General features: G+C 36.4%; 2 protein-coding genes across 2 annotated transcripts in view; one reads left to right on the forward strand and one right to left on the reverse strand.

The window, feature by feature from the left end:
* Positions 1–1,928, reverse strand: part of LOC125061681 (chymotrypsin-2-like) — a 67,250-nt gene extending 65,322 nt beyond the window's left edge. Inside the window, exon 1 of the mRNA XM_047667216.1 lies at positions 1,872–1,928. Coding sequence (XP_047523172.1) covers positions 1,872–1,923 — 52 coding nt within the window. The 5' untranslated portion in view covers positions 1,924–1,928. The remainder of the gene's footprint in view (positions 1–1,871) is intronic.
* LOC125061683 (chymotrypsin-1-like) overlaps positions 1–21,669 on the forward strand; it is a 57,166-nt gene extending 35,497 nt beyond the window's left edge. The window contains exons 2-5 of the mRNA XM_047667218.1: positions 17,352–17,532; positions 18,302–18,548; positions 19,075–19,236; positions 21,458–21,669. Of these exons, the coding sequence (XP_047523174.1) occupies positions 17,352–17,532; positions 18,302–18,548; positions 19,075–19,236; positions 21,458–21,610 (743 nt within the window). The 3' untranslated portion in view covers positions 21,611–21,669. The remainder of the gene's footprint in view (positions 1–17,351; positions 17,533–18,301; positions 18,549–19,074; positions 19,237–21,457) is intronic.
* Positions 21,670–27,879: the final 6,210 nt, after the last annotated feature.

The raw sequence follows: 27,879 nt of genomic DNA on the forward strand, positions 1-27,879 counted from the left end.
TCTGTCCCACCCACGACGCGGCCTTCGGGGTCCTCAAGTTCTGATATTTTTGCGGCTATAAAATGAAATAGTGAAATATATATTTTATACAATTTCATTTTTCTCCTCGAAAGTAATTTGTTTAACGTTAACATGAAAATATTATTTTATAAGCATATATAGGCGTCTTGTTTTGGGACAAGACATTAGCATGATGTGACCGACCGACGTGGTATGATCATGATGATGTAATGATAAGCAAAAACTGTCACTGTAAATACACAGCATAATGTCTTACGGCATTTTAATATGGGGTCGGGCTGCTGACATAGAATCCATTTTTATTTTGCAAAAGAGAGCTGTCAGCGCCATTTATAATCTACGTCGTTGCGAATCTCTCAGGGAACTATTTAAAAAGATTAATATTATGACAGTACCTTGCCAATTCCTTTATGAAAATATTATGTATGTAAGAAAGAATCTACATCTTTTTAGTAAAATAAATGATAGACATAATTTTAGTACTAGAAATAAAGATAAAATAGCTCTTAAGCATCTTTCAGATTAGCCAAAAGTTCAAAATTCATTTATGGGGTACTGTGTTAAATGTTACAATAAAATACCTTGTGACATTTTAAAACTAAATAAACGAAAATTTAAATGTTTTATTAAAAGTACACTTTGTAAACAAGCATATTACAAATTAGAGGGTTATATTCAAGATAAGAATGCTTGGAAACATACTGGTCCTGCTCTATAGGACAATCATAGAGCCTGGACCATATCAAATTGGTTGCTGATTTTTTGCTTTAACATATTTTTGTTATTTTTTTTATTTATTATGCTACAAATGTAATTATTTTATTTTATCTCACACACTGTTTTCTTGTGTTTTTGAAGTTATACTTCTTTAGGCGCGTTATGAAAAATTTATGAGAGTGAAATTTTACGATGCGGGCGCACCGTGACTCAAAATTATCAGAATGAAGTTGCCCACTAACGAAATTTTTTCAAAGACATTTAGCAATGCTTTTTCACAAAGACCTATTGTTACTTAGTTAAAAGGTTATGAAACATACCTAGTTATTAAATTGAATGAATAAAATAATAAATAATAATAATTATTAATTAATAATTGAATAATATATTAAATATTATTAACGTTTAATATGTATTATTAATTATTAAATATTTAAAAAAAATAAAGAAAGCCAAAGAAGTATAACTTCTTACGCGCTTACATAAGTACACGCACCCTTTTTTTTATTTTTTTTTATTACTCTTTAATGTTAATATTCTACGGTTTCGATATTTGTAAATATGTGAGGAACATGTATACTAACTTTTTTAGTATAGTATACATTCTAAGAGTACATTGTCTTCACATATAATAATTTAACAAATGTAACAAAATATTGTAAACCTATTTTAAAAGAGTAAATGTGGAGTTTCTTGCCCATTCTTCTCCACACGAAACTACCTTTTGGAAGGGGCAACTAAAATCTTCTTTGTATTTTTTTTTGACGTTCAAAAGTGCCATTTTAGGTGGTCTAATTGAAATAAATGATTTGACTTTGATAACTGCTACTTATTACTTACTTATTACTAGCTGCCCCCGCAATGTATTTCGCTTTTATTTAGTTTTTACTAATTCTACCTTTTTAGTAGCTTCTTACTAACATATACCTAACTATAGAACATTTTCATACGCAACCCCATAGAGAATTTCCGAAATAAAAATTTAGTTTAGTTCACATTTTTCTCTCTATATACCTAACCTTCCTTAAAATCAAGGGAAAAATACTTAGCTAAATAATTAGCATCGTATTTTGCGAGTCACATATAAGTATATAATTTATAACAATTACTAATTAAAAGAATGAAATGCTTACCAAGAGCCCCGCAAAGCACAAAACCAAGTAGGAAGTAGTTCGTCAAAGACATTTTTTTGGATGTAATTAAACTATAGAAATTCTCGAATTATATACAGATTTCTTAAGTAACGGTGCGTTCACAATGAGGATAAAACACAATAGCATATTTTTTATCACTTATTAGATCATAATTTTTGTATTATAATATGTGCACTTTCTAGGGGCTGCCCAGATTGTTTCAGATCACGCCATTAACTGTTTTGTATGGGCAGCTCGGACAGTATCTTTCGTTAGAATGTGAGGTGATGGCCCATGCGCCTGAGCAATAAGTTAATTGTACTGGATTTGCTTAAATAGGGAGCAATTTTCTTATCTTATATTTGATGCCATTTCACAAAGACATGCTTGATACGAGATAGTAAAGAAATGGATTTTTGATAGAATAATATACACTGTCTTTGCAATCATTTTGTAAGCATATCCACCAGACAACTATGAAGTGTTTATTATTATTTGCAATGCATCACCCACTGGTGAAATAACTTTGATCACCTTGAGTTAGCTCAGGTAGTTTCACGCGCCTTTTCCGGTATCTATACTCGCTTGGAATCGTTCGTCAGTGCTGGAAAAATGCTTCAATACATCCGATCCCTAAATAAGGCGATAGCTCTGAATCGCCACCTCCGGAAGTGTCTAGAGGGCCACCAGATGATCAGAGATTATCAGTACGGCTTTTGCCGTGGTCTAATGTTGAAACTCTGCTACGTGGAATTTCGGACTGAGGTAGACTATACAATACTATACAATTTCTAAAAAAAAAAATCTAAAAATTATCTGAAGATGTGCGATATAAACAAATTTAATCCCTTCACTTTTTAATGTTTGAATGGAATTTAAGATATCTTGGGTGTTGCACATATTGCGATCAAGGTTTTACCTATAAAAGGAGTGTGTTGGAAATTTAAGATACCTAATAATTTATTGCTCACGGCACAATACAAAATATGTTGTATACATAAGCCCTTATAATATATTTAAATTGTTCTAAAAAAACAACAGAAAGTTATAGGTATATGGTAATTATTTTTTTTATCTTTTCTAATTTCCTGCCATTTAATTGTCTTTCTTCATTAATTTATCGGTACGTGTATTGTATTATATCTATGTAATTATTGAAATTGTTTTACTTGTAATTGGATTTTTAACTACTTTTATTTATTAATATATTTATACGTTCTATGTGTAAGCCTAAAAAATACAAGATATTATGACATCACAAATTTAACACACACACACATTAAATTAGAACGTTAGCAATGTATCAAGGCAAAAAATTAAACTACAAAATAAAACAATAACTAAAACTAAAAACATTTAAAATAAAATGACAATAACAAACCAATACTAAATAAAAACCTAAATATCATTAAGAGCGAGAGAGAAAAATAAATATTGTATTTGCAATAATTAGAAAGCATTAACCATATTTTTAACCTACAGAGTAATGATAAATATAATAATAATTAAAAATGCATAAATAGAGAGTAAAATAAATGCCATTTAAACATAACTTGTGAAAAATACTTCCAACGCAGTTCTTCTACCGTAAAAAGTTGTGAGATTCATACCAGAATCAGCCCCTACTTAAAGGCAGAAGGTCCTTCAGTTATTACGTATTTAGCTAACCTAACAACATCTTATAGTGACCATAACAATATTACAAAAGATTTGTTTTAAATAAATACAAAAATTTTCTACCATATTCTCGCAAATAAATGCTGTGCTGCCAGATTTAATACAGTAAGTGTACATTTAAGGCTGACATTTCCCTGGATTACGATACTGATGAGCGAGTGAGCCAGCTTTGGGGTCACCGGTACTATCTACCAGGCGTCAACTTAAATTTTTAATTAGTGCGTTTGAACCCCACGGCCCAATAGTAGAAAATCCAAACAATAAAATAACAGTTGGAAGATATATTTTATTTTTCCGCTTGCTCTGCGGCCGCGCCAGCTTTTTTGCTTGTCCGATGGAGGTTGGAAGGTCGTGATGCTGTCCACATATAATTGTCTATGATGCACTGCATTTGAATTTCGATTATGTTCTTTTACTTATGGATGTGCGAATTTATTATAATGTATTTATTATAAATACAGTGTTTTCAAGAATTATTTACGTTTTAATTAATTGCTATAGCCGCTAGTCCACCCCAACAACAAGTAGCATCCCACACCAAAGCCAGTCCTATCATTCAAGGGACCAAAGACGTTTCATCCGATCAGATTCCTCTATAAGAGACTGTATGCTGTCTATCCCTACTGTCCATTAATGTATCCAACATTATATTTAGTCTTAGTTATGGTGGGGTGCAATAAATTAGAAATAAGACGGGATGTCTCCGACACTAACCACATATTTATATGTTCGGAGAGTTCACAGTAGCGATGTTGTGTATCTTGTATACATTATTAATAGCGTTGCCAGATTTCTTTTTAGTCAAGTCGGGATTTTGGTACTTTTAAAGTGAAAAAAGCGGGATTCATTTGTCGAAAGCGGGACATAGTAAAAATCACGTTTGCGTAACAATAGACAGCGAAAATAGTCACAGGAAATGTATTTAAATCAGATTAAACCTATCGTTAAATAGTTCTTATTCATCTTTTGATTAAAAAACAAAAAAATTAAAACAAAATAGTTTTATTTATTAGAAAAATATAGCGTTTCAAATAATACTCTGAAGAGTGAGTGTTTCAAATTGCAACTTACAATAAGACAGTAATTATTTATAAGAATAACTTATTCATAATATTTCTATGAAGATATAACTTCTTTAAAAGTTTCATTTTTCTATTTAAAAAAGACGAAGAACTCTTCACAAGATAGCTGCAGATTAAACTTGATGAGTAACTCTGATTTCATTAAATTTCGAAGCATTTCAAAAAGAAGGCGTTTTGGAAAGCAGTTTGATAGTAAGATATAAAGTTTGAAGATAATCCTGGTATTTTTTTTTGGATACTGTTGAAAGAGTTGGTACCATTATTGTGCGGTGGTGGTACACACTTCTTATTGCCATCGAGTTATTCCCGAAAAGCGGGACATTTCATTTTGATTTAAAAATCGGGACGTCCCGCCGAAATCGGGACGTCTGGCAACGCTGATTATTATATACTTTTCGACATTATTTGTATGTACGAAAAATTGAGCTTCTTTTCAAATTAACTCTTTTACCAAGGTTATGTTTGACGCACGCGTTCTTATAATTAATATTATTTCTATTACATATGTATATAAAAAACCTAACTATCTTCTTCAAGGCTGCCTTGATACATACAATTAGAATTTTAATTAGACATTTAAAATAAATTGGGCTAAGCAATTGTTATTTTTTTTATTAGTAAGATATGTTGTAATAATATGTGATGTTCATGTAATTTATCTTTCTTTTGTGTAATAGGAGTACACAGTTTTCTATACGTTATGGCATTTTTTTTACATAAAGGGTAAATGGGGGAAAGAAGAAAAATGGGTTAAGACAACAAAATGTCTGTAACACCAATTTTAACGTATTTTTATTAAGACCGCCAGTTTCTTACGTTCTAAACCACATTCGGAGGTAGCCGCCCAGAGTACGTGGAGTGCGTCAATTTGAATAATTTCTGCGTCGTGATTTTTTCGTAAAATCTTCAAGTGATTTCATCTTATCCCGTGTACTGTATGTAACTTTAATTACAAGATAGGTACGACTGTTTCATAGGAATATTAAATTATAGTTTTTGACGTGAGAACGTCTTATAATTCGATGGAGCCGGCACGCACCAAAAAACACGACTCACGCGGCGCGGCGTTATTTCTGAGGCGGCGTCCTAATTGATTACATGATCGCACGATCAAACGCATCGTACGATCGTTATTAAAGCATTTCATGTGCTCGCACGATTACTTTCGAGGTTCAAATAGGACACTCTGATGAAATCTGTATGTTTGAACTCATCGCACGACGAGACCGCATCGTGCGATCTTCGCCAATTAGGACAACGCCTGAGGCATGCATTTAAGGCTTGAAGTGCAAGCGAGAGCGCGGAATTGACATAGTAGTAGAAATGTACAGCGGGACGGGGCGAGAACGGGCCGCGTCGCTACACGTTGTGTTATATGGGTATTCGTTGTAGTAGTCAAACAGATAGCGGGACGCGTTCCGCGTGACGGCAGCTTCGTATTCATCTGTCTATTTTTAACATGGAGACAGTTGAAAAACTAATCGAAAGTGTTCGAGCACAAGTTTTTGTATGATTTGGGCCATTTGAGCTTGAAATCAGCGGTTTGAATGCGTTGGAATGAATAGTAAGAAATCTCAAAGAGCTCGTTTCAAAATGCTCCTGAAATCACGCTGAGTGCGGCGGGTAAGGCTGACGCGACGCTTGCAGGATCATCACGTGCGCAGTGTGACATCCAGGCCCCGTCGCCGTCCCGTCGGCGCTCCGTCGCCGACCCGCCCCGTCCGCTGTTTGACCAAACCTTCAATCGTCACGATTTCCAAACGAGCACGCCAATGTGCGGCGCTGCTGTTATAACCGTCGTCTAGGATTCATGAATTTACAATGGTGTTAAAGACTCATTTAAACTCAATTTGTTTGTATGGAAAAATAGGTTTCTTAATTATTTGCACGTTCCCAACTCGATCGACACGTCATTGTCGCGTCACGTCATGTCACACTTATTTTAAAACAAATATCGCGAATTAATTAGAAGTAGCCGGTATAGCACTCGTCCTGCACTTGCCTGCACTTTATGTGTAAGTAAGCCTTTTTACACAGCTTTTCTTTGCATACAAACACCAAAACAGCTTTCTATTGTATTCCTTGTTCATAAGAACAAGGAATACAATGGGAATGGGTATGCCTCCTCTTGAGGTAAAATCGGAAAAATTGGTATGAATAAATAAGGAGTCAATGCATAGCCTGAATCGCCAAAAACTCGTCCTTTCAAACTCAAACTCAAAATATATTCTTTATTCATGCTGGTAAACAATTAGACTTATGAATTGTCAGAAAGAAGTTAAATTAATTGTGAATTTACATTTACTACCAGTTCGCAAGTCAAGGGCGTAGAGGGGATAGGAAGAACTGGACAGAAACTTTCCGCCACTCTTCTTAATCGCCAAGTATTGTCAAACAAATTGTTTGAATTAGAGCAAATTAATCCCAAGGTTTAGGATCATTTAAGTATTCCTCGAATATTTAAAAAGCTTTATTGATTAATTTTCGTTTAAAGAGGGCTTTGAATTTATTTAGTGATAATTCTCTAATTGCGCTTGGGAGTTTGTTGTAAAAACGAATACAATTTCCATATAAGGAGTGGTTTATCTTTTGAATCCTGGTAGGTCGTACACTCAAATTAGTTCTATTTCGCATACTGGTGAAAGTCACCAATTGTTTTAAAATCGTTTATATTTTTTTGGACATACAACAAGGCTTCAAGAATATATTGACCAGATAGTGTCATAATATTTAGTTCCTTAAACTTATTCCGTACCGACTCCCTCGGAGAAACACAACAAATACCCCGAACAGCCCGCTTCTGCAGCACAAATATGGGTTGAACCTCTGCAGCAGCACCCCACAGTAGAATACCGTACGACATAACGCTGTGAAAGTAGCTATGATACACAATTTTAGCCGTATCCTTATCAGTCAAAGTCAAAGTCAAATCATTTATTTCAATTAGGCCATCTAAAATGGCACTTTTGAACGTCAAAAAAAATATATATATATAAAGAAGATTCTAGTTGCCCCTTCCAAAAGGTAGTTTCGTGTGGAGAAGAATGGGCAAGAAACTCCACACCTACTCCTTTAAAATAGGTTTACAATATTTTGTTACATTTGTTAAATAATTATATGTGAAGACAATGTACTCTTAGCATAAACTACTAGATATACTAAAAAAGTTAGTATACATGTTCCTCACATATTTACAAATATCGAAACCGTAGAATATTAACATTAAAGAGTAATAAAAATATTAAAAAAAACACAACAAAACAGTGTGTGAGATACAAAAAAAAAAATATTGCATTTGTACCATTATAAATAAAAAATAATAATAATAACAAAAATATGCTAAAGCAAAAAATCAGCAATCAATTTGATTTTGTCCAGGCTCTATGATTGTCCTATGGAGCAGGACCAGTAAACATTTTTACAAACTAAAATCAAAAAGCATTCCGTAATATGTACGTCATCTGATCCACATTGTTCAGTCCAATTTACCAATTAATAACTAAAATCTACTATATAAAAATAAGTCGGGTTTTCTTCCTGACGCTATAACTCCAGAACGCACGAACCGATTTCCACGGTTTAGCATTCGTTGGAAAGGTCTCGCAATAGCAAAGAAATTTCAACAGAAAAGCGGGATCACCAAACGAAATGTTACATAAGACGAAGCCATCTGGTGGCGAAACGGAGTTCGCCGAGTTTGCTAATTTATATATATTAATGTAAAGTACATGTAACTTAACTATCGCGAGGTTACGTAATTTAGGACAAAATAATATTTTTATTCCAATCACTACGCTTTCCTTTCATTCCAGAACTTGTTGCAATATATATTTGTAGCCTTTATGTAAATAAGCTATGGGATGTGCTATCTTGTTATAAATTACAACCCATTTTTATCTTTGTGAATTAATTTATTCCTTACAAACAACAGTAATTAATTTATATTAACATAGAAACGCTCAAGGAATAAAACATGAAAATTTAATAAAATCTAAGTTAATTTACAAGATGGAATTCGATGAAGAAACACTGCTACTTGTACTATTATTACGCAAGCGCAGGCGTAGAAGACACCGTAGTATGTGGGTGCATCCAATACTACAATCAAGAGAACATGGAAGATTGTGTTCCCAGCTTAGAGAAGACACTAAAAAGTTTTTCAACTACTTTAGAATCTCCGTGGTTTCATTTGATGAATTAGTTAGTATTTTATTTTATTTGAGGGAGTGGCGCACGGTCGGCAGCAACCGCTTATGCGGTCCGTGTATGGTGGGTTCGGCAGCTCTAAGCAGTCGACCGCACGGCGGAACTCGACCGCAGAACGACTACTCCGACCGCTCAGAAACTGGTGGTGCAGTCCGTGTATGGCGGATATAAATTTAGTATGGAAACTGCAGTTCGCCGTGCGGCGACCGCTTAGAGCAGTCGGTATCGACTGCAACATGCGGTCCGTCTATGGCCATCGTAACTCGTCTTAAGTCTGTTCTGAGTGACGTCTGTTTTCTTCTTTGCTTAGTGACCTATCTTTATGTTAACACATATCAAAATCTTATACAATATACACAAAAGAGTATGTACATTTTTAGTGCGTATCTACGATTCGCTACAAAGCCTTTTAATATGAGTTTGTAGGGTTTCACGTCGGAAAGCAAACAATGATATTACGATAAGAAGTTTTAATATTTACAAACAGGTAGCGCGTACAATTGTTACAAAAGGCGATGAGAATTGGGAACTTTCTAGGTATATATGGAGACGCCGTGACTGTATTCGTATACTAGCCAGTAGATCGTATTAATATTGAGAGGAGTTCAAAAGCTTGAATGCAATCTCACTAGTAGGGATGAAAAAAATACGATTCATAATTGAAAATAAATTATATTGGATTTTTAATCTGCCACCTCCCGTTATGTCTGGTCAATTATACCCCGGACCTCGAACTATTAGGGATATTAGATATAGCACCTAATGATCTCGATGCATTGATTTTTTTTATTAAACATCGGAAGGATGATTGCACCAGTTAATTTCACAAAAACTCAAGTTTGAATTGATCTATAATTTAAAGTAAAATAAATTTATTCATCAAGACAACTAGAAAGACAAAAAACACTGCAAAGTGCTACTGAAAAAGCAATACACTCAGCATCTATCAAATTTCACCTAAAATCTATTAAAACGAGATTAGATTAATTTCAATTTTGATTATTCTAAAACTTCAATTTGTGTTTGTAGTTTCTAAAGTTTATTTTTAATTTATAAAATCATGATAAAATAAAATATTTAAGGTGTTTATTTTGAAATTAATTCCATAATTAGAAAAAAATCGATAAATAAATAAATGCTAAAAAAACAAGCAATTAATGGTCTTTTTTTGAAGAATGTCACATCTCTACTTAGTACTCACTAGTATTAATTAAGTACCTCATATGAATTAATTAGGGATGTGAAAAAATAATCGATTATTAAAAAAACCTAATAAAATCGATTTTTTTTACGCGATTTCTTATATTTAAAATAATCGATTAATAATCGATTTTTTTTATATTTGAAAATCAATCATAGTCGCTTTTTCATCTGCCAACTCCTGACGTTATGTCTGGTCTTTTATAAACCGGACCTCGAACTATTAGGAATATTCGATATACATCGATGTTAACAAATAACAATTATTTTACAAAAACTCAAGTTTGGATGGAACACTATAATTTAAAAGTAAAATAAATTTATTCAGCAGTACAAGATAACATACAATTAAAAATACAACAAAATACTGCAATGTGCTACTGAAAAGGCATACACTCAGTATTTATCAAAATCTATCAAAACGAGATTAAGTTAATTTCGATTTTGATTATTATTAAACGTTAATTTGTGTTTATAATTTCTATTGTTTATTTTTAATTACAAAAACTATGAAAATAAAATATTTAGGGTGTTTATTTTAAAATTAATTCAAAAATTAGGAAAAAATCGATTCTTTCATGCTAAAATAATAATCGATTAATAAAAAATCTATTTTTTATGCAGAATGTCACATCCCTAGAATTAATACACAGAATGTTCAATCGGAGATCATGTTTTCCAGAGGTTTTTTTATTTTTGAAAGGAATCTCGCTGTTGGCCTTAAGGGACTTTACAGCACAGCTCGGGCTGTTTTGGCGAGCGTAGCTCAGCCTGAATGGGCACTTTCTAGAGGACACTTGGATACCGCGTTTTATGGACCAAGTGGTGCCATCTATGGATCAGAATTGGTACTACAAGTTTATTAAAGTGGCGTTTAAATAGACATCATTCTGAAAAGGTGGAAGCTTGTAGTTTATTGTTAATTAGAATGCCAAATCATAAAATGACTGCTTCACGACTGATTTGAGAGCGACCGCCGATGCGAAAACCGCTGTGTGAGTTCGAAAAGTGAGTTACAGAATCGCAGGGCTGGACAGGCGTGCCTTTCAATAAGCCATATCATACTTAAAATCAGATGGTATTATGGCCAATAAATAAATGTCCCATTATGTTTGTAGCAAAACCGAATAAAAATAATTATTTTGACCAAACTGATAGATATATTCAAACACGTGACAAGATCGTGGATTACAATTTACTATGGCAACAGAATAAACTACGGGTCAGATTAACTAACGAAACAGGTACCCGAAGTATTTCCGAACCAATTTAACTTCTAGAAAAAAGTGTGAGTATCCTTCACTAGCGATATCACTTAACACCATAAAAAAGAACGAGCGTAAAGTAATGACTTTTAAAACATATCATAATAAAAAATAACAAAGGCAGCCTAATTTATTTTTCAATTATTTTTAATTTTATGTATAAAGGTAGCCTTGAAGTATTAATTGTAAGAATGCTTGCGTTAAACAAATGTAACCTTAATTAAAAAGTTAATTTAAAGAAGAAGAAGAATTTGATCAATTTAATTATACAAATATTAAATAATAAATAAATTTCTGACCGTTTCGGGAGACGGTCAATCACATATTAGAAAATCAAAAATACGATTTTCTAATAACATTATTGTAGGCATCTCATCGGAGGGTGTAGGCCGAGAGAAAAAGCCGGCGTAAAAAACTTTTTTAAAATAGCAAATCATCAAACAACACTTATTTTAAAACAAATATCGCAAATTAATTAGAAGTAGCCTGTCTAGCACTAGTCCCAGGCCCTTTTATCAACTAGAAAATCGTAAATCATATATAGGCGAAGTTAGCGTTTTGTTAATCCAGCGTCGCAACCTCACTATCCATTATTTTATGTTAGTTATAAGCTCAAGTTTTAAAAGGCTAAAGCCATTCTATAGACACGATAGCTAGATAGATAGAATGACAAATTGAATGCCACCTGCGCGGCAATGAAAAGTCAACATCAGCCCTGCGATTCTGTAACTCGGCGGCGGTCGCTCTCAAATCAGTTGTGAAACAGTCATTTTATGATTTGGCATTCTGAAAAGGTAGGAGCTTGTAGTTTATTGTTTATCAGAATGCCAAATCATAAAATGACTGCTTCACAACTGATTTGAGAGCGACCGCCGATGCGAAAACCGCTGTGTGAGTTCGAAAAGTGAGTTACAGAATCGCAGGGCTGATTCGGATAAATAGCCGCTTTCGTTTAGTAAGCTCACTCCAGTGAGCTTCCGTTCTGCCCTTCAGGCGATTGACCACCCCTCGACGGCACAAGCCCAAGTCTGAGGCTCGCAGGAGACGCCCTTGCGCTTGTCGGGGGAAAACGCCCATTCCGGCCAAGCTACGCTTAAGGCCAACAGCGAGATCCCAAAAAGAAAACCACCACCCAGCTTGAACCAAAGAGTTTCATTTAACATATGCACATTTGAACAACCCTACAACAACCGCCACAGGGGGCCTCATAGCCTAGCGGTCTTATTAAGTGGCAGCTAGGTGAGGGGTACCGGGTTCGATTCCCGGTTCGAGGGCAAGTTTTAATTTAATTTTAAATTTGTTCTCGGCCTTTGGGAGGGTTGTGCGGTACCGGGCGAGTGCTTAAACCGTACATGGAGGACACGGTCGAATTTCTAAAGACAAGCACGAATTATAAAAAATCCTATACTTGACGCTAGCTAATGCACAAATCGAGCCATTAAAAAAAAAACCGCCACAGCAATTAACTTGACACTTGATTTTTCTACAAGTTGTGTTTTTGTTACTTTCTATATACTTAATGATTTTTAATTATTATTACAACGAAGGTTAAGAAAGATGTGAATACTTTGTGTATATTTTTATTTGTTTATTTTACATAATAATAAATGATAACGATATATTACATTAGAAAACCACTGTGGTTTGTATCAATGTAGCCATAGCAGTATTCTTTAGGAGCGCGACAAATGCATATTATGTAAAAGTAGTTTAAAAAGTATAGTATTTTTATTTACACAAATACAGTTAAGAAGAAATAAAGAAAGAAAATTGTAAATACTGTTATTTACAATTTTCTTAATCTATAAAGTAATAATTAAAATAATTAAAAATAAATAAAATCAAAATCAAAACAAATTTAAAAAGTTTGGTCCCTGTGGCAGTGTATCTTTAACGCTGGCAGCATTTCCTCGCTGTATTGTGATACTTATTCGTTGAGCCAGGAAAGTGCCAGCTCTGGGGTCACGGGTACTATCGTGGCGCCAACTTAAATCTTTAATTAGCGCCTGTGCACTTGAACCCCACGGCCCAAGAGTCTACACTCAAAAGGGAACAAAATTGAAGTTGGAGGAAAGACTCTTATATTTGTGCCGTTTGTTATTTTCTGCCTGCTCTGCAGCCGCCCCAGCTTTTTTGCTTGTCCGAAGGAGGTGAGACGGGGCAAAGGTGTCTATGTCACCGTAAAATTGTAAACACCGTTAGATTGTAATCTATCTCGCGAGATTGTAAACTGTCGAAAGATTGTGAACCTCAACGAACTGGTTACAATTTAACGTATAATTATTCGGTAGATTGTAATGTATCGAAGTGAAACCGTCAAATTGTGAAACGGCCATTTTCTACTTTTCTATTGGTTATAGTGATGTGACACTCTCGGTAAATTAATCGAATCGATTATTTCCTCATTTGTTAATTTTAAAGTTAAACCTAATTTAACCATTACTTGTCAAATGTACATACATTACATAAACTTCATGTTTCAATTAGTGTAGGGTTCCGAAAATTTTGAAATTACGAAAATACGATAAATTGTAAGCAGTACGCTGAGGTTTACAATCTTTCGATACATTATAATCTCTCGAGATAGATTACAATCTAACGGTTTTTACAATTTTACGTTAACATCTACACAGGTAGCATCCCATGCTAAAGCCCGTCCCATTTTCCAAGGGATCAAAGGCATTCCATCCTGCCACTTGCCATCGTCTCTTGCGATGCCAAAAAAAAAAAAAAAAACTAACTCGGCTATCAGTTACAATATATTACAATAACACATCTAATTTTTATTCTAACCTAATTATGCGTAACCTGAAATTATTTTAATAATTTATAATACAATACACGTTCCAATAAATTAATTCAGATAGACAATTGAAAGGCAGGCAATTAGAAAATATAAGAAAAAAAAATTAAATTAAATTCTTAATATGTTCTAACAAATTAAAATTTTTAATTAACATAACATAGGGGCTTATGTATACAACACATTTTGTATTGCGCCGCGAGCAATATTTTTTTTTTTAATATCTTACACTCTAGAGGGCAGCTGGTTCCACATAGTGATGGTACGCTGCAGAAATTGCCTTTAGAAACACTTAATTGTGGAACGTCGGACGTCAAGGTGATACGGATGGTATTTTGTATTCTGCCTTTACGTCCAATGATGAAAGTCAGGTACAGTGTTTATCCGAACAACCCCGCTTAAACACTCTGCGGTAACTGCTTTCTTCCGCGCAATCACCCTTTAGTGGCGCTGGGAACCCCGTTACGCCCATGGGCTTGCGGGGGGTTGCGGGGTACGCGTCCCGGTCAACGGCGGGACGGTCGTTGGGGCGAGCCTGGAGCGGCCCTGAACCTCGTTTGCGCTGCGGAGCGTCTTCGCTCACGCAGCGCCTCTCGTGTCATGTCGGTGGGGCTGGTGGCGCCCCCCCGTGGCGGTAACGGGCGCGCGCGGGCGCGGTCGTACCACACCGGGTGAGACCCTCGGTTACCCGAGGGAAGCCCAGCGAGGCAGACCAGTGGACGAATCCTCTGCGCGCTCCGAGACGCCGACGGGAGGGGTCCAGCCCATTTGTCTTGGATGTTGATGTTGTTATAAATGTGTCACTGAGATTCATCTGACTCCGCGCGAACCAGCTCGCGCGGGAAGGCTCGCCTGTGGTCTGGAGGTCGTGTATTGTGCGGGGCGAGGCGCTGGAGGTGCTCGAAGCCGGAGGCGTCCGCACGCTCGAACATGCGCCTCGCCAGCTCGCCGATAAAGTCGTCCAGACCCTGTTGTCTCAGGTCTCTCGCAATTGTCGCGTTTCTCACGTAACGCGGCGCGTCGACGATGCGTCGTAGGGTGGTGCTCTGCACGGCGCGCAACCGACGCCGATGCGTCTCGGCCGCGAGAGCATACCACGCGGGCGCCGCGTACGTGAGATGTGTTCTGATGTAGGCCTTGTATAGGGCCAGTTTACGTCTTAACGGGAGGCTCGACTGAAGCACCGGGCGCAGTCTGGCGGCGGCCGCCTTTGCGCGGCCTGCGGCTGCGGCGACATGCGGGCGCATCGTGAGGCCTCGGTCCAGCGTGATGCCCAAGTAGGTGACTTGGGGGCGCCACTGAACCTCGGCCCCTTGCAGGGTGAGCGGCGGCGGGAGTTTTCTCCCCTGGCCGAAGACGATGGCCTGCGTCTTGGCGGCGTTCGCCGTGAGGCGCCGCTCTGCCAGCCAGACCGGGAGGGAAACACTCTGCCCCTATGTGCAAGGTATACAAGGAGGTGCTTAGATAAACAAAACCTCCTTTTGCATTGCAAATAATAATAAACACTTCGTGGTTGTCTGGCGGATATGCTTATAAAATGATTTCAAAGACAGTGTATATCTTTATATTATTTTATCGAAACAACAACTTTTACTATCTCGTATCAAGCATGTCTTTGTGAAATGGCATCAAATATAAGATAAGAAAATTGCTCCCTATTTAAGCAAATCCAGTACAATTAACTTATGGCATGGGCCATCACCTCACATTCTAACGAAAGATACTGTCCGAGCTGCCCATACAAAACAGTGTATGGCGTGGAGTTTATATAGTGAATATGGAACATCTGAAACAATCTGGACAGCCCCCAGAAAGTGCACATATTGTAATAAGAAAATTATGATCTAATAAGTGATATAAAATATACCACCATTTAAACATCTAATAATTGTTTTATCCTCATTGTGAACACATCGTTACTTATGAAAATTTGTATATAATTCGAGAATTTCTATAGTTTAATTACATCCAGAAAAAATGTCTTTAAGGAACTATTTCCTACTTGGTTTTGTGCTTTGCGGGGCTCTTGGTAAGCATTTCAGTCTTTAATAATAATAATAATAATAATAATAACAATAATAAAAACTTAATGACAGAAGGGTTTGTGACAGAAAAGGGTTTTAACGAATTCTTATAAATTAAAACCAAATATAAATTATATACTTACTAGCTGACCTGGCTAACTTCGTTTCGCCCTACAACCTTATAATATCGTTGTTACTTTAATTTAACTAATTTTAGGATTTCATTAATGTTAAATATTACATTAATACAACTTTTTTGAATAACACCACCACAACAAAATAACCTGCATGTTAAGCACTTTCTGATATCCAACATCTTTTGATCAGGATCAAAGCATGGTTATGCATCTCCTCATTCACCTCAAGATCGGAATTTCTTGAACTGACACGAATTCGACATAAAATGATGCGTAGTTTTGTCAACAGATGGCACCATATGATTTTTGCACTCGTAAAATTAATTAATTTATTTATTGTTATTCGATAACTTTTCCGATATTTTATTGCTTATTCTGCTATTCGGGACGGAAACAAATCCAACAAATCAAAAACCATGGCAATCGGTCCAGCCGTTCTCGAGTTATAAGTGTTGTAACAAACACGACTTTCTTTTATATATATAGATGTATATGTGAAATCGCAAAATAAGTTGCTAATTATTTTGCTAAATATTTGTTTAAAACTTGATTTTTTAGATAGGTCTAGAGAGAAAATTATTATATACCACTATATATATATATTTATTTATTTATTAACACTTCGTTGCATATACATTAATATAGTACAATTGACATAATTAAATAAAAAGGAGAGCAACTGGCGGCCTTATCGCTTACGAGCGATCTCTTCCAGGCAACCACTGTGAGAAAAAAAAAGTATTAAATTACTTAAGGTAGGCAAGAAGTGCAAAAATACAAGTATTACTTATAGTTGTTCAGAAAAAGAAACTAAACAGAAACAAAAAACAAACTAAACTAATAAAGGATACATGAGAAAAAATAATAATAATAATAAAAAGTGCACATGAATCATTATAATTTAATTTCAGAATTTAATATAATTTTAAATTTATAATATATATTACAAACCACGTCGGTCGGTCACACCATGCTAAAGTTCTTGGCCAAGACCAAGACGTCTATACATCCGTATAAAATAAGCTTTTCATATTAACGTTAAACAAAAACTTTTTTTCTTTAATTTTTACTATTTTCATTTTAAAGCCGCAGAAATATCAGAGGTCGATGACCCCGAAGGCCGCGTCGTGGGTGGGACAGACGCACCAGATGGGGCTCTGCCATACCAAGTATCTCTTCAGCGTTCAGATCAATATAACTCCGTATTCTGTGGTGGCGCCATCATTGCTGACAGATGGATCCTCACTGCAGCACATTGCCTCGAAGGGTAAGCGTAGGATTCGATTTTGAGTATATATTAAATGTTTTATGGTAGGGGAGCCCAAGCGGGGATTTCGGGATTTACTAAAGCGCGGCAGATTAATATACAGGGGGATACCTTGTACCCGGTTAAGTACCTCCACAAAACATGAGGCCCATATATAAGGCCGCCCGTGCAGGATACAGGATCAGATTAGGGGCCATCCATAAAGTATGTCACACGTTAATGGGGAGGGAGGGTATCACCGAAGTGTGACATCGTGTGACAAGGGGCATGGTGGGGTCAATACTTTTGTGACGTCACATGTTAAAATTTTAAATACTAAAACGCAAAGCTTAGATGTGAATTAAAAATTTTAAAAATTTACGAACTTGATCTACTTTTAATTAACTTTTTGTTAATTAACTGTTTTCTCTCGATTATTTTTAAATACATACATAAATTATAAAAATGTGTGACGTCACATCAGGAGGGGGGTTATAAAAATGTGACAACCTGTGACAAGGACGGGGGGAGGGGTTCAAAAGTCCTAAAATTCGTGTGACGTACTTTATGGATGGCCCCTTAGTAAAAAAAAATTGACCATCAGAAATTCTCGAGCGCGTCAGATTAAGGCAGGGTGAGTTAATTACATCCTGAAAAGTGTATATTCCACTAATCTGACAATTTGAGAGTGACGTAAAGAAAGGGGAGGGCTACAAAGTAAATAAGTAATAATAAATATTCACTATACGTCAAATTAAATTATTTATATTAACGGAAAAATAATTTTCAGCGTATCGGCGAATGTCTTAAGCGTTGTGGCAGGAACAAACAGCATCAGGTCTGGAGGTACCAGATACAAAATTGACAAAATTATAAATCATGAAAAATATACCGCAAGACCGAATGTTAATGATATCGCTCTGTTGAGAACCACACAGAGTATTGAATTTACATACAAAGTTAAAGCTATCGAAGTAGCCACGGAAGACCCCAATCCAGGAGACTTGTGTAAATTATCTGGATGGGGATTCACCGACGTAAGTATAATCTTAAAACATAATTTCTCAATACATGACGAAAAAATTTAACCAAGCGGCTTATATAACTGGATAAATAAACCTTTTATCATGGTAACGGCACAAACTTCGGGTCAAGGATTTAGCTATTTCGATTTCTTAAAAGGTTGGCACGCATCCGTGAGTGTCCATGGGTAGCGATATCACTTAACATCAGGTGACCCTCCTGCCCTGCGATACTGTAACTCACTTTTCGAACTCACACAGCGGTTTTCGCATCGGCGGTCGCTCTCAAATCAGTCGTGAAGCAGTCATTTTATGATTTGGCATTCTGAAAAGGTGGGAGCTTGTAGTTTATGGTTTATCAGAATGCCAAATCATAAAATGACTGCTTCACGACTGATTTGAGAGCGACCGCCGATGCGAAAACCGCTGTGTGAGTTCGAAAAGTGAGTTACAGAATCGCAGGGCTGTCCGTTTCCCACCTATTATATAGGAAAAATATGATTGATTAAAGTTGAAATTGTAATAAATCCATTTTTTCCAGCAAAATCAAAGAAATAGTCCCGACAAATTGCAATGGTTGGACGTAAAAATTATATCCGAGAATGACTGTAAAACTTCTAATCTCAAACGCTTTGAAAAGAGTTTCCCTATTACTGGAAACCACATCTGTGCTCTCAACAAGAACGGTGAAGGTACTTGCCAAGTAAGTAATTATTGTTATCAGATCCCACCAAGTCATGCAAGCAAGTCCTAAATCCTTTTCTCGAACGAGGTTCCGCTATGCGACCCCCCTGTAACTTCGTTGTGCAAGCATGGTATATTTGAAATATTTTGGATTCTCGGTACTTAATTCTAAATACACTGCACAAATAAGCCAAGTTATAATTATTTACAGTCAAAATCTGTTATAACGACATCGAAGGGACAACTCATATTTGGTCGTAAAAACCGATAGTCGTAACACTCGATGACGTTGTTATGGAACATGGTGTAATGGTTGCAGCTCCTTATAAACGTTGTGTAAAAAAATGGCGATAATAAAGCGTGGCGGAGAGTTTATTGCCAGTTCTTCTCTTCCGTTCTACGCCCTTGATTTGAGAACTGGCAGTAAATGTAAAATTAGAAGCATTAATGTATTAGATGTATTTCTTACTGACAAGTCATAAGTGTACATTATGTTACCAACATGATTAAATGATTTTTTACTTTACTTTACTACGAAGAACCGAATTCAGCCGGGACTGTTTTTTGGGAATTTTGGTCAATATAACCAGTATTTTGTTCTAAACGATGTCGTCGTAAACGGTTTTGACTGTATTTAAAACATACATGATTTTCACACTATAAGATGTTGTTAGGTTAGCTAATTACGTAATTACTTAGGCTGCGTCCCCAGTAGGCAAACAGTTAGCGGCTGACTGAGTTAGCGGCGTATCGGTTTAGTACGCCCTTCCATATATTTCAAATGGAGTGTTCACAGTTTGCTAGTTTTGCGCTCACTGTACGCAGTTTGCAGCGTTACGCGCGCCGACTATCTTAGTGAGCGGCCGACTCCCACCAAAACCGGTTCCAGTCGGCGGCGGCGATTGGTTGTTTGCCGGGCGTAGTGACTCAGTTTGCCGCAAACTGATTATTCGGATAGTTGGAAAAAAGCTATTATCGTGTTAGGACGTGTTTTATTGCATCGCATCTAACTAATCTCAATGCACACACACATCACTGAAAATCCAAGACCAACACAACCATTCCCTTCGTACAACAAAAGTAAAGTGATAATACAGTCGGTCGGCTAAATAAGCGGCTAACTCTTAACAGTTTGCTTGCAATGCACGAAAATTGATTTGAATCTGCAGCTAACTCAAATTTCATTTCGCTGCAAATTTGCGGCTCACTCAGTCAGCCGCTAACTGTTTGCCTACTGGGGACGCAGCCTTAAGATAGAAGGTCCCTCAAGTAGAGACTGAACAATTTACCGACTTTACTGTAGGACTGTTTTTTTAAAAGTTGAGTTTTTATGGCACATTATTATTATTACTCAATTTTAAGACTAATATAACTAAAAAAATTGTGTCCCTTTAATTACCTGTTTCATATTATCAGAGTCGGATGTATATGTTGGTTCGATTCCTTACGGTGCGTACAGACTATATAACATAACATATTATACAACATTGCTATACCTACAACATGTTTCAGATAATGTGGACACTGAATGTTATAAAACATGTTATAATAACATGTTATTGATATGTATGCTAGGACGAACCCAGCATCTACGTTTTTTTGTTTTTCTTTTGTTATTTAAAATGTTTATATAACATTGTTATATTGCATTGTTATTCTAATGTGTACAGTATTGTTTTATGTTATAATGTTGAATAACAAGGTTACATAACGTGGACGTGTTATAAAACACAAGTTATATAATATGTTACATGGTCTGTACGCACCCTTACCCTTCAATGGACTTTCTGTCTATGTGCGCATTTAAGACTCGCTCGACGCTCGTACGGCGAAGGAAAATATAGTGAAGAAACCGGCTTGCCTTAGACCCAAAAAGTCGACTGTGTGAAATCATTTCAGGCGTGAAGGTTGATCACCTACTTGCCTATTACAAGTGATCACGGAACAAATACAGAAATGGGTATAACCTATAAATATATACACATACCAAGAGTTTTTTACGCCGGCTTTTTCTCTCCGCCTACACCCTCTGTCTTCTTTGACGATGAGAGATGTCTACCGATACAAAATTAATGACGTGAAATAAGTGATAATTGTATCTTATATTATATAATAAACTTATTTTATATTATGTAACTCAGAGAATCTAGAAATCGGACCTTTTAAGTTTATTCGTTGTAATGTTTGGAATGTCCACCTTTCACGTTCTTAAACAAAGATCTAACTGAACACAATTTCAGGGTGATTCTGGTGGATCCTTGGTGTGCAACAACAAATCTTGTGGTATCGTTTCATGGAACATTCCGTGTGCTCGTGGACATCCTGATGTCTACACGAGAACCACCAAGTACTCCACTTGGATTAAGGACAAAATGGAGGCTAACAGGCGCTAATTGAGTCACAACAATTGATGTATTACAATGATTTCTTATTATAATATATCTACTTAAAAGGAATAAAGACATTTTTTTTTTAAATCAATAAATGTTATATTTCTATACTTTAATAAGTGTGTACTATCTTTAAATCGCTCCTCACAAATAAATAAGTTTTTCATTTCAAAGGGAAGAACGAATTCTATATTATTACTATCCTGAAAGGAAAATTCTATTTTCCACCACAAAAACAACTCTTTTAAGACACTTCTTGCCGCGTGGTTTACTTCTTATGAAACCAGCTGTTATTTCCAAACCGTTAGGACATAGGGGTCTTGAAGAGAAGATCGTACGATTACCTTAAAGGCCGCCAACGCACGTGCAAACCTCCCGGCGTTGCAGTAAACACTAAACTTTAAGTCTGATTTGCCTCCTGGCCTATAAAAGCATATACCATGTTGGAATATCAGTGGTTGAGGACTTCGTGCCGGTCAATCTGTAGCTGGTCAAGGATCCTTTAGAATGGGGTAAAAGCAGACATTCCACCAGCAAGAATATTTGAAGTGGTTAGGAAAACCGGTCACAATGATTTTATTTGTAATAAATATCAAGATACAGGTAGTATAATATAAGTATGACTTGTATTAGCTCCACTAGATAACTAAATACATAAGAGGGTGAGACCTAATAACCTAACTACACTACTGAGTTGTAAAATAAAATAATTGTATTTGTATTCATGTCTATGTCATCACAACGGGCGGCCTTATCGCTAACAAGCAATTTATTCCAGGCAACCCTAAAATGGAACAATAGAAAAAAAAGAAACACCTACAGAGGGTAAAGTACAACAGATGCATAATTAATTTACGAAAAGATACCAAAAATAACATGCAACTATAACTAAAATAAAATCTAAAGAAAAGGTATAAATAGTAGTATGTATAAACAGAGATGTAAAATAATAAATAATAAACTTAATATACAAAATAAACTAAGCTAATTACTTAAAATAGTCTTCGTCTCAAAATAAAGAATACAATTTTAAGTACTTACTTTAAAAAGTTAAATCACACACAAACAACTGAAAAGAACACAGGTACTTTTGAGACCTTTTTACTCCAATAAGCTAAAAGACATTGATCGATTTATCAAAAATATTAAAAGCAAAACAAACTAAGGGGGATGATCATAGTCAAATATAACCTCTTTTGTTTCTCCCGATCTCGTTTTTACCTGATAGAAGAGAGCGAGATGCAAGACATAATGATACCATTGTCTTTAATTCTTTGAAATTACTTAATCCCTCTCCCAATAAGCTTATTTTTCAAAACTATTTTGTTTATTATTACAATTGAAGATACCGCGCAGAAGGTTTTATGACTCCAGATTACATTGATGCTATTTCTGTGAATTATAACTTTTAACGTTGGCCGTGGAATATTTTAAATTTACGATTTAACTTAGATATTATTTTTCTCGTCATATAGTAATTATAGAGGAAAAAGCCAAACCAAAGCATTGCGATGTACCCAGCAGCTTAGAATAAACTCTCCAACTCAACACTGGCAACAGCGTGAAAAAGCAATGAAAGAAAACATCGTGAGGAAACCGTCACGTCTTAGACCCAAAAAGTCGACGGCGTGTGTCAGGCACTGGAGGCTGATCACCTACTTGCCTATTAGATTTAAAAATGATCATGAACAGATTCAGAAATCTGAGGCCAAGACCAAGATGTTGTAGCGCCACTGATTTTTTAAATCGTTAATTTAAAATATATAATATAATATATTCCACGGCTAAAGTTAAATAAATCCTTATTCACAGAATCAATGTAATCTGGAGTCATAAAACCTTCTAACTGCACGGTATGTTCTATAGTAATAATAAACAATATGTCTTTGAAAAATAAGCTTATTGGGAGAGGGATTAAGTAATTTCAAAGAATTAAAGACAATGGTATCATGTCTTGCATCTCGCTCTCTTCTATCAGGTAAAAACGAGATTTGGAGGAACAAAAGAGGTTATATTTGACTATGATCATCCCCCTTAGTTTTTACTTTTGATATTTTTGCAAAATCGATCAGTGTCTTTTAGCTTATTGGAGTGAAAAGGTCTCAAAAGTACCTGTGTTCTTTTCAGTTGTTTGTGTGTGATTTAACTTTTTAATGTAAGTACTTAAAATTTTATTTTTTATTTTGAGACGAAGACTATTTTAAGCAATTAGCTTAGTTTATTTTTTGTATATTAAGTTTATTATTTATTATTTTACATGTCTGTTTATACATACTACTATTTATACCTGTTCGGAAAGTAACCGAACACCTTGTAAAATAGCATAAGTACATATAGTTAGATCGCCGCCTGCGCGCGACGATTTTCTATATACATCAGTGTATCATCAACCATCACCGCGAACACTCATTAAATTAGTTTTTTAAGATCAAAGCAATCTTTTATTTAAATATCATTGAAGTGTTTTGGCAGCAGCCCGAACATTTTTGGTCCTTCGAGCCTCCGTACAGGCGGGACCTGGAACGCGAGTTTTCGTGAAAGTTTCGTGTGTACGAAGTGCTAGCACCATTACATTAAATCATCAAGTGCGGTGAGCTGACACACAGCACACATCACAGCATACATCAGTTCTGGTTCGGCAAGCTAGCAGGCTTGCTACCAGGGATAGCATCAGCATCAGCATTCGTGAGGTGGCCAGGCAGGCTAACCACACAACAGCATCATTACCTGTGGGCGAGCCAGGCAGGCTTGCTACGCAGCAGCATACAGCATCGACAGCACCACGCGGGTTCGAGCAACAGCACAACAGTAACAGCATATCAAGTGAGATCTTTCCATATTACTGCTTAATCCAGTATGTATCTCGATAATCTTATTGAAAAACAAAAAACAACCTTTGAGGCTCTCGAGTCGTTACAAAGAAATATTAAAAAAGACCCCGCGGAAAGAAAGTCGCGACCGGACTATGCTAGGCGTAAGTTAGCTAATCTGGAAGACCTGTGGTCTGACTTTCAACAAAATCACATACAGTTGTGTACCTACGATGAAATCAAACAGCATCCGTACATTATCAATTCCGAATATCAATTGGCAACAACTTTGTATGAATCTACAAAGGAATTAATCAAGCAGATACAAGCAAGAGGTTCTGTCCAACAGCCTATATTAGAAAAGGCATCTATTTCTGGTGTAAGGGATCGGGCAGCCTCTCCACTGTCAGCTAATAAGCCAGCAGCAACCATTGTGACTCCAGACGCAGCAGCACAGCATAATCAAGGTTATCAGCCTAGTCAACAGCAAACATCGTCTACATATGAATCAGTACAGCAAGCAGAACCCCCGAAATCCAACGGAAAACTTCGGGAGCTCCTTAGAAAGCAGATATCAAACTTCAAAGCATTCGAGAGAACAGTCAGCAACATAGATTTAAGTAGCATGTCCGAAAGATGGGAGTTTGAATACACCCTAAAATCATTAGAGCAGCGCTGGTCAGCTATAGACTCTCTTCACTGGGAGGTCGACATGTACCAAGAAGGTGAGGATGAGGTATATCAAAGCATATTTTCTAGGCATGAACGAACATACAACGAGTACATCAAATCAATCAACAGCAAATTATGGTCCGTTGCACATCGCGAGTATTCAACGCCCAAAATGGATATTCCAGTTTTTACGGGTAACTACCAGCACTGGACCTCATTCAAGGACCTTTTCCTAGAAACAATCGACCGCAACCCGTCATTATCAAACGCACAAAAAATGCAGTTTTTGAAGAGCAAGGTAAAAGGTGAAGCCGAAAATTTAATTCGTCACCTACAAATCAGTTCCGAAAACTACACTACATGTTGGGAAATCCTAAATAATAGGTATAATAATCAAAGATTAATATTCACATCACACATGAATATTCTGTTCAGTCTCCCAACCATGCAGCAGCAGTCATTGATCCAGATCAAGAGGATGCATGACACAGCAGTCGAGGTACTTAATGCTATAAAGAACCTAGGTGTCAACATAAGCACCTGGGACCCCATCATAGTTCATATCTTATCACAAAAACTCGACACAGAGACCCATGCAGATTACATTGAATCAGTCAAAATTCCCCGGGAATTGCCTATTTTACGAGAGTTTATCGACTTCTTAGAATTGAAATTTACTACCCTAGAATCGTCTCGTAGAAAACAAGACTTTTCGACTCAAAAAACAAATCAAGGGACTCAACAAACTTATTATCAAAATCGAAAACAGCATTTTGAACATCAACCATCAAACAAAACTTTCCCATCGCGTCCCATCATGAAAGCGCTTCACGTATCTACGGGTATCATATGTCCATTATGTTCCCAGGCACACGGCATATTCCAATGCAATAATTTCTTGCAAATGCCGTGCGAATTGAAACTTAAAACCGTGCAAAAGTTACAACTCTGTGCAAACTGTTTGTATTCTCATAAAAATAATAAATGTTATTCAATAAAACGATGTCGTACGTGTAATGAAAATCATAACAGCCTGTTACATGACGCCTTTAGCAAGCAAAAACCAACCATATCAACCGCAAGTACTTCGAAGTCTCACGTTCAACCAAATAGCAACGCAGCAACTACGCCCCATGCAGCCGTGGGAAAGGCAACCGAAGTTCTCTTAGCAACCGCAGAAGTCAAAATCACGGCAATCGATGGTTCACAGCAAATAATGAGGGTCCTGATTGACCAAGGATCCCAGATATCATTAATTTCGGAAAAAGCTGCTCAATCATTAGGTTTACAACGGCAAAAATGCAACGGCTCTATCTTTGGAGTCGGTCAAAAGCAAAATAATTGCAAAGGCATGCTCACTATCAAGTGCGCGTCTGTCAACGATGATTATTCATTCGAAACCGAAGTTTTAATTATAAACAACTTAATCAAAAGCTTGCCGAATCACAGCTTCGATAGACCGTTTCTACCGTATTTAGATAACATAAAATTAGCGGACCCTAATTATAATGTGAGTAGACCAATCGATCTACTATTCGGAGCGGATGTCTACGCATCTATAATCTTAAGCGGGATAGTCAAGGGCGAACATCAATCACAACCAATAGCACAACAAACGCGCCTTGGCTGGATTCTCTGCGGAAACATGCCCCAATCATTTCACTGCAACGTTGTACTCAGCAACTTCGAAGACCTGAAACAATTTCGGGAGATCGAGGGTATAACGGAGGAGTATTCAATGTCCACAGATGATCAACATTGTATTGACTTTTACAAGCAAACAACAAAAAGACTCGAAGACGGACGGTACCAGGTCAGGTTACCAATGACAGAAAATTTTGAAGAGAAACTAGGAGAGTCTAAACACATAGAAATAGCACAATTTCGTAACATCGAAAAGAAACTAGCAAAGGATCCTAATTTGGCAAAAAGTTACAAACAATTTATGCAGGAATATTTAGACTTAGGTCATATGACACCTTGTATATATAACGAAAGGGCTTCCCCGGAATGTTATCTCCCGCACCACGGAGTGCAGCGCGCCGACGCGAGCAAATTCCTACGCTATGTTTACAGTAGGTTAGCAAAGACGTCGTCTGGGTTCAGTCTTAATGATTTAATGTACAAAGGTCCGAATTTACAGAAAGACTTGCAATCACTTATTTTATCATGGAGACAATATAAAGTCGACTTCAGCGCCGACATAGAAAAAATGTTTCGGAAAATCTTGATAGATGAAACCGATCAAAATCTTCAAAAAATTGTATGGAGGAATTCACTAGAGGAACCTATCTATTTAACGCCGCACGAGCTACAAAATGCAAGTCGGTTGATCATTATCAATGAGCAAAGATCCGCATTCGCAAGCGATATAGAGCATTATCGCGAACATAAACGTGTGCAAAGTAAAAACAAATTATTACCTTTGACACCGCACCTGGACAAGTCAGGAATCCTTAGAGTTGGCGGAAGATTATCAAAAGCAAACATAGATCCTGAGATGAAGCACCCAGCAATCATACCCCACGAAGGGCGTCTCACGACCCTACTGATAGCAAAAGCACATGAACTAACTTATCATGGTTTATTAAGGAGACCGATCATCAAATTGTCAGCATTACCTCTCGCCGACACGTCGTCTGAAAGCAAGCAAGAACAAGAACAAGAGCAAGAACAAAATAGAAAAAAAACATCAAGCAAGCAAACTAATGAATCATGTAAAGGTCAATCATCAGCCGGAAAGAAGACACGACCAGTTAAGAAGAAATTCGACTTTATATCAATGGCGAT

Source organism: Pieris napi, chromosome 24 (genome assembly GCF_905475465.1).
Source record: "Pieris napi chromosome 24, ilPieNapi1.2, whole genome shotgun sequence".
In the NCBI taxonomy this organism is placed as follows: Eukaryota; Metazoa; Arthropoda; class Insecta; order Lepidoptera; family Pieridae; genus Pieris; species Pieris napi.